The sequence below is a fragment of the Trachemys scripta genome, chromosome 3, assembly GCF_013100865.1.
Source record: "Trachemys scripta elegans isolate TJP31775 chromosome 3, CAS_Tse_1.0, whole genome shotgun sequence".
Taxonomy (NCBI): Eukaryota; Metazoa; Chordata; order Testudines; family Emydidae; genus Trachemys; species Trachemys scripta.
The window spans coordinates 187,411,759-187,425,279 of NC_048300.1; the positions used below are offsets into that span (position 1 = coordinate 187,411,759).

Below are 13,521 nucleotides of genomic sequence, written 5' to 3' on the forward strand. Positions count from 1 at the left end.
TTAGTCTCTAAGGTGCCACAAGTACTCCTGTTCTTCTTTTTGCCCATAATCTCTGTGCCTCAGTTTTCTCATCTGAAGAAATGGTTTAAATAATACCTACCCACATTTGTAAAGCATGTAATACAATGGTATATCCACTATACAGATGGGTAACATGGAGCACGGTGATATTCAAGGTTGCACAGCACATCAGTGTTAGGGGTGGGAAAAGACCCTGGGCATTCTGGAACCCAGCTTCTTCTAACCCCCCAGCCATACTCATTTCCCCCATACGATACCTAAATGAACTTCTGCTCCTACCATTGGTAACATAGGAATTGCCATGTTGAATCAGACTGGTCTATCTACTCCAGTACCAAGGCACGAACAGTGGCCAGCACCAGTTTTTTCACATGAAGGTGCAAGAAACTTTATTTAAAGGGACTTGATTTTTCGGAGGGCAGGTAGTTCACCACTTTCTGAAAATCAGGCCCCTCTACTATCTCTCAAGCTGGGCACCTAAAGCCTGAGGCACCCAGAATCACCAATCATTTTGGACAATCTCTGCTATAGTCCATGCTCATAAGAGCTAACAATCTAATTTCGGCTAAGAACAGAAGAGAGGGGCACCAAAAAGGGGCAGGGTTGGGGAAAGCTATTCAGGTAAAGCTGCAATGAGAAGACAGGTCATCTGATGGAGGACCAGATGAAGCATTCCTTGATGCTTCTTATGTGTAGTCTGAGTTTGTAAAAGAGGGAGTGTTCTCTGGAACGAGGAATGGTTCCCTTTCTGTTCTTTTCACACCAGGCTAGAGGAACTGCATAGTCTTCTGACTATGGATTCCTGAGACTGGCCACAGTATGATTGTGGGGACTCTATCCTTCCCTTGAGGTTCTGTTGGGCCTGACCTTTTAGCACTTTAACTGTGCACCTTCCTTGGGGAGTAGTTTCCCTTGCCTTGAGTACTGTGAGCTACAGGGACAGTTCAGGTCATAGCCTGGAATCTGGACACAGAGGGATTCTCGTTCTAATGGGACTCTTACAGCTCCTAGAGAGAGTGCTGGCCACTTGAGCTTGTAGCTGATTTTGCTTGTTTTTATTAAAAAAAAAATCACCCTTATCCGAGCACATACATTTCCTGGCTAGGGTTTTTTTTTTCCCCAAAGCTGACTAGTGGATTTAGCAACATAACTGCCATTCATTTCAATGGCTAGCTCCCTTCTTCAGGTTTGGAATTCCAACCCTGGATAGAGTTGGTGGAAGAACAGGAACATTCTTTTGCAAAAACTTTCATGAAATATTGTCCACTTTTTCCACTGGAAAATTTTGAAACTTTGATTGGCCTGAACCCAAACTCCAGAACTGAACACTTGTGATGTTGGAAGAAATTTGGATCTGGATCTGGATCTGAACATTGAAGCTATTTCCTGTCTCTATAATGGACCAAACCAAAATCATTGATTTAAACATCCCAGACTTCAGGAAAGTGTGGATCTGAATATGAACGTTGTGGCTCTCCACCTGTTATTTACCAGGATACTCAGTCTCACATCTTCAGTGGGACTCAACCAGCAGTGCTTAGGTAGTACCAATAAGAAGGTGCTCTGTAAGGGCCTGTCCACCCTCCAATTTTCACTTAAGTTTGTAACCAGTTACTGCCGTGGTTGGTTCTAGACATGGCTTTTGCCTGCACACAGGATGGGTCGCACTTGGCTGTAGCTGCTTGGTTGTGTCAGAGGCTTGCTGTATGGACTAGCTTTCCAGATATAAGTGCTGGAGATTGGTCCAGCCATACCTGTGCCATAATTAAATAGCTGGTTCCAGCTGAGGGGCAGGACTTAGGAGGGTTAGGTGATAGCTTAGAATCATAGAATCATAGAATACAGAGTTGGAAGGGACCTCAAGAGGTCATCTAGTCCAACCCCCTGCTCAAAGCAGGACCAATTCCCAGCTAAATCATCCCAGCCAGGGCTTTGTCAAGCCGGGCCTTAAAAACCTCTAAGGAAGGAGATTCCACCACCTCCCTAGGTAACGCATTCCAGTGTTTCACCACCCTCCTAGTGAAATAGTTTTTCCTGATATCCAACCTGGACCTCCCCCACTGCAACTTGAGACCATTGCTCCTTGTTCTGTCGTCTGCCACCACTGAGAACAGCCGAGCTCCATCCTCTTTGGAACCCCCCTTCAGGTAGTTGAAGGCTGCTATCAAATCCCCCCTCATTCTTCTCTTCTGGAGACTAAACAATCCCAGTTCCCTCAGCCTCTCCTCATAAATCATGTGCTCCAGACCCCTAATCATTTTTGTTGCCCTCCGCTGGACTCTTTCCAATTTTTCCACATCCTTCTTGTAGTGTGGGGCCCAAAACTGGACACAGTATTCCAGATGAGGCCTCACCAATGTCGAATAAAGGGGAACGATCACGTTCCTCGGTTTATGCTTAATGGACACCTGGGCCTTATTCAAGGACAGAGAGATCAGTCTAGATATGGAACCACAGAGAGTACCTAGGCTCCCGTGGAAGACCCTGAGCTAGGGCTCCAGGGGAACCACCCTGAGGACTACACCAGAACAAGGGAAAGAGTCTCAAAGGCAGCCCAGCAGGGGCTGGGAACAGGGCCCAGAGGGCGGGCTGAAGAAAAGCTATGAAGGTTAGAAGAACCTTTTGGTTTGTTTGGGACTCCTTAGTTGGACTTTTGCTATTCCAAAAGGGTTTTTGGTTATGTGTGTTTGGCACTTGGCCCTAAGGCTAAGCCACATCTCCAGCATAGACTGATGTCTAGAAAGTTGAGAGGACCAACTTCCGGGAGGGAAACTGTGGCAGAGGGTGCCAGCTGTGCCAAGTTTGGATAGCATGAAAAACTATGGGGCAGCCATGCCCTATAATAACCAGACCCATGGTCATTCCTGTATAACTGGTTTAACCTCCCAGCTGTGTGTGGCATGGTATCCCAGAATGTGCTGCTGACGCTGCTCTGTGTACATGCCCTCTGAACACTCTATCCCCTAAGGAAGCTATACAGAATAGTTGCAGATTTTCCTAGAATGCACTGATACAAATCCAGATAAACAGTGTGGCTGCATCCACATGGTTTGAATGGCAGGAAAGCTGTTGTGGGGACATAGATCAAACAGTGCTGCTTGCAAAATAGCCATGCTGTGAACAGGTACAAAAACATGGTTGGCTTTGTAATGTGGATAGACTCTAGGAGGCCTTTGGTGATTTGTCTAGTGATGGGGAACCCACAAGAGGTTTGGAGATTCAGTTCAGGTCAGATAAGCACCCAAAAATGAGGATGGTTAGGCTAAAAGGGAGGGGAAAAAACGTAACAGTTTAAGCCTAAAAATCTGTTTCAAGTGATGGGTGAAGATGGGTCTGTTGTTATCTCTAGTTTCAAGCACAAAAAAATTGGGATGAGCTAAAACCAGTGACTTCACCTTAACTCTGTATTTTCTCTTTTTGGGGACTTTAGCCTAATACTGAACACTAGGTTAATTTGGTATGTCTTTGTTGTGGTGATAGAAATAACTGCATTAATCTCATTAGAATGTCTATCGCTTAATATATTTAGCAGACAAACCTGGCTACCTTTTGTAAGATTTTTTAAAAGTCATTAAAACAAAATGGACTGAGACGAGAATCACGTGCTTTATATTGACCTGTCAATGATGCTGCCTGATCATTATCTTTCACTCTGGCTGATACGTTACAAAAAATCCACAGTGCTTACAAAGGATATTTTGTATTCTCCTTGCAGATAATTGTGATTCCAAGGGGTTCTCTTTTTTCTGTCAGGAAACTGAAGTGAACATCTTGCAACCTCTTGGTTTCAATGACATGGATGACAAATAGGTTGCAGACAAGATTGATTTTTTTTTTTTTTTTACCTTGCTTGAAAATAGGTTGAATCTTCTGGCATTTCCTTGAGATGGAAACCAGTGGAGGCTGGTGTCATCTAACAGGAGGAAGGCAAAACAGACCCACTAAAGGCAGAAAGTGATCATACCGTCCCTGGGGGACTTCCGCTGATGGAAGAATAGGGCAAGCTGATATTAACCACTAGAAGTTAGTGCTGCTGATATAGGTGCTGTCCCATGATCAAACTGTAATGCTGCATCGTTAAGAAAACACAGAGGTCTTGATCCTAGTGGAATCCACTGGGGAGTGTGTGTGAGACAAGGCCCCCTCTTTGCTCAATCCTCAGAGACTTTGAGTCTCTTACAGCCCTAGATAGTACACCTGAATGCTTTAGCTCAAGCTGTAGCATTTTAACTTGAAGTCCTCAGTTCAATCTAAGGTGATAGATTGTGTTGGCTAAGATGATAGACATCACACTAATACAGGCTGCAGCAGGCAGCCCAGGGTTGCAAGCATGAGTGGAGGTACCAGGACTGAGATTTCAATGGGAATTGTCCATCCAAATTCCATAGGCAGCTTTGAGAAGTCACAGCTACCCAGATGTAGATTTCCACCGTGAGCCCTTTGCTTGGACTCTCCTTTAATTTCAAGAGTTTAGGGTAATAAAGGGACAGGTGTCACTGGGATGTAAGCGGGATCCTGAGCAAGCCAATGGGACTTGGTTACATGTTCTCCTCTTGAACCTTACACTTCCCACTATTAAGCCGGGGTAACTCGGGGCTAGATTCACAAAAAGACTTAAGCACCTGTCACAGTTAGAGGCCTAAATCCCAGAATCAGGCCCTACTGGAATTCACAAATCCCACCTCATCTGTCACCCATCTCTGCTTCTGAGCATGTGCACTGCATCTGGATACTTAAGTCCTAGAGCGATGCACTAACTAGGGGAAGTTCTGCATTCTTCTGCCTATGGGGCCTGACCTGGTAAACTTGCTCAGAACTTGCCTACCAGGCTGGACCCCACGGGCAAACTCACACACAGAGCAGCTGGACCTCCCTTGTCACTTTTATCCTAGTGCCTAGTGTCCTCACCTGGTGTGTGGGAGATCCTTGGTTCAAGTCCCTCCTCCATCTGAGAAGGAACTTGAACAGGAATTTGTGACCTCTCAGGCGAGTACGTTGATGGCTGATCTATAGGACGTTCTCGTCTAGAGCCTTCCTCAGTCTCTCCTTTGGAAGCTGTTCCACTGCGGATAAATAATTGAAAAAGTCATTGGGCCGGAGAGAGAGGGAGAGAGCACAAGCATGAGAATGACTCTGTAGCACATGCAATGGGAGTAGGGGTTGCCGTGGTTAGAGCACTCACCTGAGAGGTGGCTGATCCCTGTTCAAACCCCATTGCCTGAGGAAGAGAGACTCTGAAGTAGCCGTGTCCCACATCCCAGCTGAATACCCTACTCACTGGGGTAAGTTATGAAGGAGCTGCAACTGTAGCTTTCCTTAACCACCCCCTAGCTTATTGTGAAAGTGGCATAGGTGCCTAGTGCCAAGAGAGGGTTTGCAGCTGAGAATCCCAAGCAGAAGGAGGCACCTCCATGCAGCCTGGATTTAGGTGCCAAACTCCCTGAGAGAGTGGGGCTTCGCATCCACCCCTCAGGATGGCATCTCCTATTGGCTTGCTTGGGCAGGGAGCCGCATAGCATGCTGGCTTTTGTGAATCCCATTCTGAGGTGCCTGTCTCTCCCCATTCATTGTACAGGGAGCTTAGGCACCTACCCGGGCTATTTGAACCCCAGTGATTTTTCTAGATGCCTAAAAATTAGACATAGCCGGTGCCACGCCTGTGTTTCTTTGTGAATTTAGCATTTGGTGTCTGTGCAGCAGCAATGCCAATAATGCAGGATTGAGTGTCCCTGGGCTCCTTGTGCTGCTCATCGCTTTTACGTGTTGGGTGTATGCTGGAACCCACCATAGCTGTGCTCTGCGGGCTCAAACTCCAAAGCTCAGCACATGTAGAAACTGACACTAGGTCTGTAAAAGTATCTGCTCCCAAGGGAGAAACACTGACTCAGTTAAAGAAACACAAGAGATGGCTGAGAAAAACGCAGACTAACAAGATAAAAAGTTGTAAGGTTATTTCTGAAGCATTTCCAATATGTATTCTCTATAGGGTCAGGTGTCATTTAAATAGATGTGCAGTACGTTTTACTGAACAGCGGATTAAAAAATATATTAAGGTCCATATTGTCCATTACAGAGGCTGCTCACAGGTAAAGAGACAGGAAACACTACAAGATTGTTGTAGGGAACATAGGTCGGATTTGGTTTTAGGCCTAACAGTAGTTGGCCAAAAGTATCTGAAAGTTGCATTTAGAAACTAGATGTCCAAAGCAGCTTTCTGGCTTGTAGTCAAAAGGGTGTTAGGGTAAGTCACTTGCTTGCCCTAGACTCTGCCCCTGCCTCTTAGAGTTACTTCCCCAGTTTCGTACTTAACTCACTGTTACAAGGACGTGTGGGAATGAGTGAATGTGGAATGCGAACAGTCATTAGTTATATTTAAACAATGAAGACATTTATGTCTTGGGTCTAAGCGGAAGTTTGCCTACCATCTTCTTATCACGTGGTATCTTCTTGCATCCTGTTTTTTGAGAGCCATCAGTTTGCCCTTATCAGCAAACTGCTCTAAGACATATACATTCTAACCTGGAATCAATATGATTTCAAGGTCCAGATGTCAAGTCATTGGTCCACACTGAACTATATAAAACATGCTGGAACCCCTAACTGGACAGTGGTCCCTTGGGGTGGAGCAGAGGTGTCACTGATTCCTACCAAAGATGCCAACTGTGCAAGAGGGAAGGGATGGGGGTGAGGAGACTTTTTCGCATCAACCTGAAGTTGTCCTCTGCTCTCTTCCTTGGACCGGTCATCCAAAGAAGCAGAGATGAAGGACTCTGACCACCGGCAAAGCCAGGCCTGATGGTTATAACAAAGAGCGAGGAAAAAGCTGAACTTTTCCCCACCACATGTGCAACAGCTCCAAACTACATCTTATCAGTAAAGATAATGGTAAGTATCAATCTACTTCCAAGGCCAGTCACATGAACTTAAAACTTTGAGAAGAAGATGTGAAAATCCCTTTGTAGAGCAGTGTAAGGACACTCTGATCACTCCAATGCCCACTAGTGTGTGTGCATGTGTGTTGTGTGTATTTGTGTGTCACTAAGTGCTGCTCAAAGTAGACACTAAACCCCCTAGTCTGCTATTTGAACAGGAAAAGATCTCTGTGTTAAAGCAGTGTCATTCTAAAGCTGCTAAAAGTGTAGGACTCTAGAAATCATTCTGTGTCTATGCCAGACTGCCAGAAAGATGCAGTCACTGTGTTAAATTGGGGAGAGGGAATAGGCTAGATCAGTGGCTCTCAACCTTTCCAGGCTACGGTTTCCCTTTCAGGAGTCTGATTTGTCTTGCATATCCCAAATTTCACCTCACTTACAAACTACTTGCTTACAAAATCAGACACAAAAATACAAAAGTGTCACAGCACACCATTACTGATAAATTGCTGACTTTCTCATTTTTATCATATAATTATAAAATAAATAAATTGGAATATAAATATTGTACTTACGTTTCAGTGGATAGTATATAGAGCAGTATAAACAAGTCATTGTCTGTATGAAATTTTAGTTTGTACTGACTTCGCTAGTGCTTTTTATGTAGCCTGTTGTAAAACTAGGCAAATATCTAGATGAGTTGATGTACCCCTGGAAGACCTCTGCATACCCCAAGGGGTACATCCACCCCTGGTTGAGATAAACAAAACCTTCATGTGATTTCTGTGACCAGTGAGCTTAATGGGACAAAGAAGCCAGAGGAGGGAGTTACCAGGAAATCATTTTCAGAGCTGTGATCCCCAAAGCTAAGGCAAGGAATAGCATCTGCCTTTAACAAGACTCGTAGCTAAATAGCTTAAATCGAAGGGAAATGCTTCTCCCCTTAGCCTTCCTGTAAGACCTTAAGAGAATTGGTTTTCTTAACTTGTTCATTATAATTTGATTTAGTTACTAATTGTAGTAATTGGTGAGATGGATAAATTGAACCATTGACTTATTGATTGTATTTTAATTAAACCTTAATTTGACTGCTGCATTGTACCATTGTAAATTAGGTTAGGAAAACTGTTAGTGACCTATTTCGCTTGTTCTAGAACTGCTTACTTATTCTTTTTAATACATTTATAAAAGATGCCCTGAACTGGTTTCTCTCTCAAAACTTCAACACAGACAACGTGACCTACATAGAAGATAACAGCAAAATCATTAAAAATCATTCTTGAGCCCATCCTATATTTTAATTACTTACAAAACACCCCATTATCTCACTCATTGTATTCGTGGAGTTTCTGTTGAATTCTTGCTTTAGGGACATGAGTGATTTCCCCCTGAAGATCAGGCAAGGAGTTCTGACCCACAGATACCTCTGAGACAGGGTCAGCATAAACCAACCTGCTAAAGTCCCAGGGGTTTGGAGGTGCAGGGGGACAAAACCAGAGAATGTGTCCATCACCCCGTCTCACTCCTCCAGTGTTCCCCCTCCTCAGCTTCAGAAGGGCTTCAGGGGAGCTGGAAAAAGGGGAAACTGTGCCTAAAGAGGGTCAAAAGATGAGAGGAAAGTGGACAGGGCCCTGGCCTGGGAATCAGGGGATCTGGGTCTATTTCCAGCCCTGCCAGCGACCTTGGGAAAGACAATTTGAACCTCTGTGCCTCTTTCCCCATCAGTAAAGCAGGGCTAATAATACTTATCTCCCTCTGCAAAGCACTTTGAGATCCCTGGCTAGAAAGTGCTACATAATTACCAAGTATTATTTTTATTTTCATGAGAAATATGAGCAAGAAATAGCAATTGAATGTGTCCTGATAAATGTAAAATAATCGATGTGGGGGAATTATAGTCTGAAACTAGAAACAGCTGATATGAAATTAGGAATAGCATAATGTAGGTGCATGTCCGAAATATATAATAACAATGGCTTTTGGAAGGATGGTCTTTTGGTTAAAGAATCGGGGTTAGACTCAAGAGATCTGGGTTCAAGACCTAGCTTTGCCATAGACTTCCTGTATAAATGTGGGCAAGTTGCTTAAACTCTCTGCCTCTCTTCGCCATCTGTAAAATGGGGATAACAATATTGCCTCCCCCCTCTACCCACCTTTGCTTGAGACTGTAAGCAATGACTCTCTCTTACTACGTGTTCAGACAGCGCCTTGTTCAATGGAACCCTGATCTCACCTGGAGCATAGAGGCAGTACCAGAATGCAAATAAATAATAATAATGAAGCGTATTAACATGTGGAACCATTTCCCAAGGGCAATGATGGAAGCCTCATTGTTTGCATCGTTTAAAAGTAGAGAGGGTCAAACACTTGATTCTGTATGAAACAGTCTTGCATTGTCCAGGAGGAGATGGACAAGATGCCTTTAAAGGTGTTCACCATCTCTAATTTCCATGATTCCATCTGAAGGAGCTCTCTATATTTTGATGACATATGGGCTGGGATATCTTACAGTACATTAATGTAACAAATAGCCATTATCTTCCATTTTATGGAAGATACTGTAGGGCATGATTTATTTGTGCCTGTTCTGTTTCTTCTTTCAAAACGCTACCTTTCACTGAAAGATGGCTATCCAAAAGTTTCCAGTAACCTTGCAGTGCATGCTGCATAGTAAATCAATGGAATCTGAATTATAATACATTGTCTTCGGTAGCTGTTTTAGGCTGTGCTGCTGGAGTGTCCTGCTGTGACAGAAAACATTTTCATATCAACACAGCATATATATAATCATGTATGACATTTGTCCCTACATTTTTTAAGTGGTGCAAGAAAGACTTTAAGTGTGCTGGCCCATCTGATGTTAATGGGATCTGCATTGCTAACTCCTTAACTATCACTTTGGAAACGTACCCAGTGTGGTTGTTTGTGAATGCTGAGTATCATCCTCCTCAAAAAAGTAAAAATAAAATAGCATTAAACACCCGATCTGAAATGATACAAACAAGGATATTCAGAGTCAAGACTGAAACAGCTGCCTTATCTTGCTCCTTTGTGTCCTGCCATCCCTGCTCATGTGACATTTGTAAGGATGGCCGTGGGTGATTTTAGAAGCTGGCATGTGATTGGAATTTGAGTCCCTGCCACATGGCCATGGCCTGTTAGAAGGTTCTCTGCTGCAGGACAACGTCATCTGCATACCACAGGCACAAGACGGTCTGTGACTGAGTTTCAGCCTTATCTCTGAATTCCTGATATTTATTGAATGTAGGAGCAGCCATCCTGGAGCACACCTTTGGTTCGGAAAGTCTGCTCTCTTGCTTCATTGATTGATTGATTTTTATAGGGGACAGAATGAACTGTTACACTCACCTCGTCGGACCTCCTGCATAGAACAGGCCATAGAATCTCACTCCGTGATTCCTATATGTAGCCCAATTGCTTCTGGAACTGGCTTCTATTAGATGCTATAGAACAGTGGTGGGCAACTATGGCCCATGGGTGGCCCATCAGGGCAAGCTACTGGCAGGCCACTAGACTGTTTGTTTACATTTGCGTGACAGCTCCTAGTGGCCACGGTTCGCTGTTCCTGGCCAATAGGAGTCGTGGGAAGTGGTGAACCACAGCCACTGGAAGCAGCAGGTGGCCATGCAAATGTAAACAAACGGTCTGGTGGCCTGCCAGCGGCTTGCCCTGACGGGCCGCATGCAGCCCGCAGGCCAGATTTTGCTCACCACTGCTTTAGAAGCTGAAAATCCCCCATAATGTAGCTGGCCATTTGCTGCCACATAGGTGGGTGGGAAGGAGTAGCTTCCTGAGCTAAGCTATTGATCAGTTCATGCTCTGAAGCATCCTGATAATAGTTATATAACTTGTGGTTCTGACTGCTATAATTCTAACTTGTCTTGTGTCTGAGTTGCTTTAGATGTTTATATTTGTTTTAGATACGATAGGAACAAAATTAAAAATCTCTCATTCAAGTTTATAAATGTGTAGGCACTTTTTAAAAAGTGTTATTTGGTACCTGGCAGAAATTTAGAGTCTTCTTGATGAACTAGATTATTAATGCTGGGACCTTTTCAAATCCATCCTTCTAATGCATCCTGAGTCTGCATTTAGGACTGTAACCATTTCCCAGTGAAGTCAATGGGAGTTTGCCATTGTGCAGGAACAGGGTCCTTTGGATACTTGACACCATTGCTAGAGATCTTTCAGAAGTCTTTGATGCTAAGAATGGAAGCATATGAGCTTGGCAAGATGACTGTATATGAAATAAATCAGTTTTCAATACATGGGACCTGATTCTGATCACACTTACACCAGTTTTACAGTAGAGTGACTCCACTGACCTCCTGATTTACATTGGAATAAGAGACCAGAATAAGGCCCATACTTTCAAAACACAAAAAGGGACTCTCCAACATTATGGACTAAAGTAGCGATTCTGATTTGGGTTACACTGATGTAAATAAATTCACAGATTCTGATCTCAATTACACCAGTGTAAACCTAGAGTAATTGTACTAAGCTCACTGGAGTCACTCCAGATGTACATCTGGGTAATTGAGATCAGAATCAGGACCTAATTTTCTGTAAACATTTCTATTTATTTTTTTAAGAGCAATGTCACAATGGCAGGACATCACAAATTTTGTTGTTGCTGGTTGTTTTAAAGCTGGAAAAGCTATCATCAGCTTCTGTGAGTGAGGAGCTTGCATGTTACATTTGAGTCCTCAAATATCTGAGTCTCTGATGAATATTCTGGCAGCCCCTTAACTGCGACATGGAATGGCAAATGGGTCTACTATGATTAAATAACACAGAGTCGTTGCACAGAGCAAGGGCCTGACCCAAAGCCCAAGGAAGCGAATGGAGAGCCTCCTATTGACTTCAATGGGCTTTGATCTGGCCTTCAGTGTGTATATTTATAAAACCCAGAAAAAAAATTATATCCCTTTAACTCTTAATAACCACATGCTTCTCTTTCACTTTTCTCTTCAGGATGGAAGGAGCAGTTTTATTGGACACCAGCTTGGAGGGGTCATGGAGGTGCCAAACAGCAAGGACCAGCGAGTGAAGTCAGCCAGAGCCATCCAGATCACCTACTACCTCCAAACCTATGGCTCTGTTGCCCAGGGCCTTATTGGTGAAAAATGGGAGAGTGAATTCTGTAAACTGATGCGCAAGCTGCAGCTGGATCACCAAGATCTGCAGCTCTACTCGCTGGCATCCTTTAGTCTTTGGAAGGACTTCCACAAGACCAGCCTCCTGGCCAAGGGCAAGATCTTAGTGAGCCTGATGCTCATTCTACTGACTGCGATGCTCTCGAGCTCCATGAAGGACTGCCTGCGAGGCAAACCTTTCCTGGGATTATTGGGAGTATTTACAATCTGCATCTCCAGCGTCACTGCGGCAGGGATATTTTTCATTACTGATGGAAAATATAACTCTACACTGCTGGGAATCCCCTTCTTCGCAATGGGTAATTCTTTATCTTCATAATAATGGGATTAACGCAATTTAATGACGGGATTATAAATGACATCCCAGGGTATAAAGTGCAGGTTTTACCTTCAGTGAAAGTCCAGGTCCTTTTCATTTTGTTAAACTGACCCGTCCCTTACCAAAACAATTAAAAATTAAATGAAAATCCCAAACAAAACAAAGTAACAGACAAAAAAAAAAGAGTGAATGACTCTGTTGGAACCTCACTCAATAGGAGAGCAGCAGTTGTATGAATCCCTGTTACAAAACAAAGGGGAACTTGTTATTGAAAACCGGTCAGCTCAGCATAGAAAATGGATATTTGTTGACGTGTCTTTGATGGAGGGCCAGTGGGAAGAGTAAGGAGCGACTGCAGGGAGTGGCAAAGAAAATAATATGTAGCATCCTCTTTGGTGAGGCTTTCTCTTTCATTTGTGTGGGAGGTGGAGGAATGGTTTGGTTCATGAATGAAATTGTGAGAGAGGTGATTACAGCCCTTGTGTCTGCCTGGCTGTAAGCACAGGGCCTGTCTCTGTCTGTAGAACATAATCCCCCGGCTTGTGAAATTTAGAGACCATCTGCAATGATTTGCTTGGAACGTGCCATGAGGCAGAAGTTTCAGCTAAAGAGCAAATGTCTGGACCCATTTTTGAAGGAAATTGTTTGTTTTAGTGCAGTATTTTAAGCATATCTCAATTGCATTCGTTTAACAATTTGATTGCAAGATTCCAGGCTAGGGAAGTATGCTGAAGAGGAAGATAAAGCAGTATCCACAGAGATGTGCACCTCATTTCTCTATGCAGTCAGCAAGGAGAAACATTGTTATCTCACCGCACAGTGTATTTGAATATTTGTGTTTCCCCTCATCCTAGATCTCAGTGGCCAACTTCAAAGGCTCCATGCTGCCTTTTGTATCTGAAGGAAATCTTGCCTGTGGGCAGAAAGTTCTGTTCCATTCTCTTCCAGTTCGTTTCTTAGCTGTGCCCATTCTGATGGTGTCTGAGCACCCAATGCTCCTCTGGGCGAAAGTCCATGTGTGGACACATCACAGACTAGAGGGACCCAGAGGGAGGGGAAGCTATGCGTTTCTTCCTGGCCGCCCAACTGCTGTGCAGTGTGGGTGTAGCCCTGCAGTATAGGGGCAAAG

General features: G+C 43.9%; 1 protein-coding gene across 1 annotated transcript in view; it reads left to right on the plus strand.

Moving 5' to 3' along the window:
- LOC117875536 (patched domain-containing protein 4-like) overlaps positions 1-12,392 on the plus strand; it is a 43,124-nt gene extending 30,732 nt beyond the window's left edge. The window contains exon 2 of the mRNA XM_034766916.1: positions 11,892-12,392. Within this exon, the coding sequence (XP_034622807.1) occupies positions 11,892-12,392 (501 nt within the window). The remainder of the gene's footprint in view (positions 1-11,891) is intronic.
- The last annotated feature ends 1,129 nt before the right edge of the window (positions 12,393-13,521 follow it).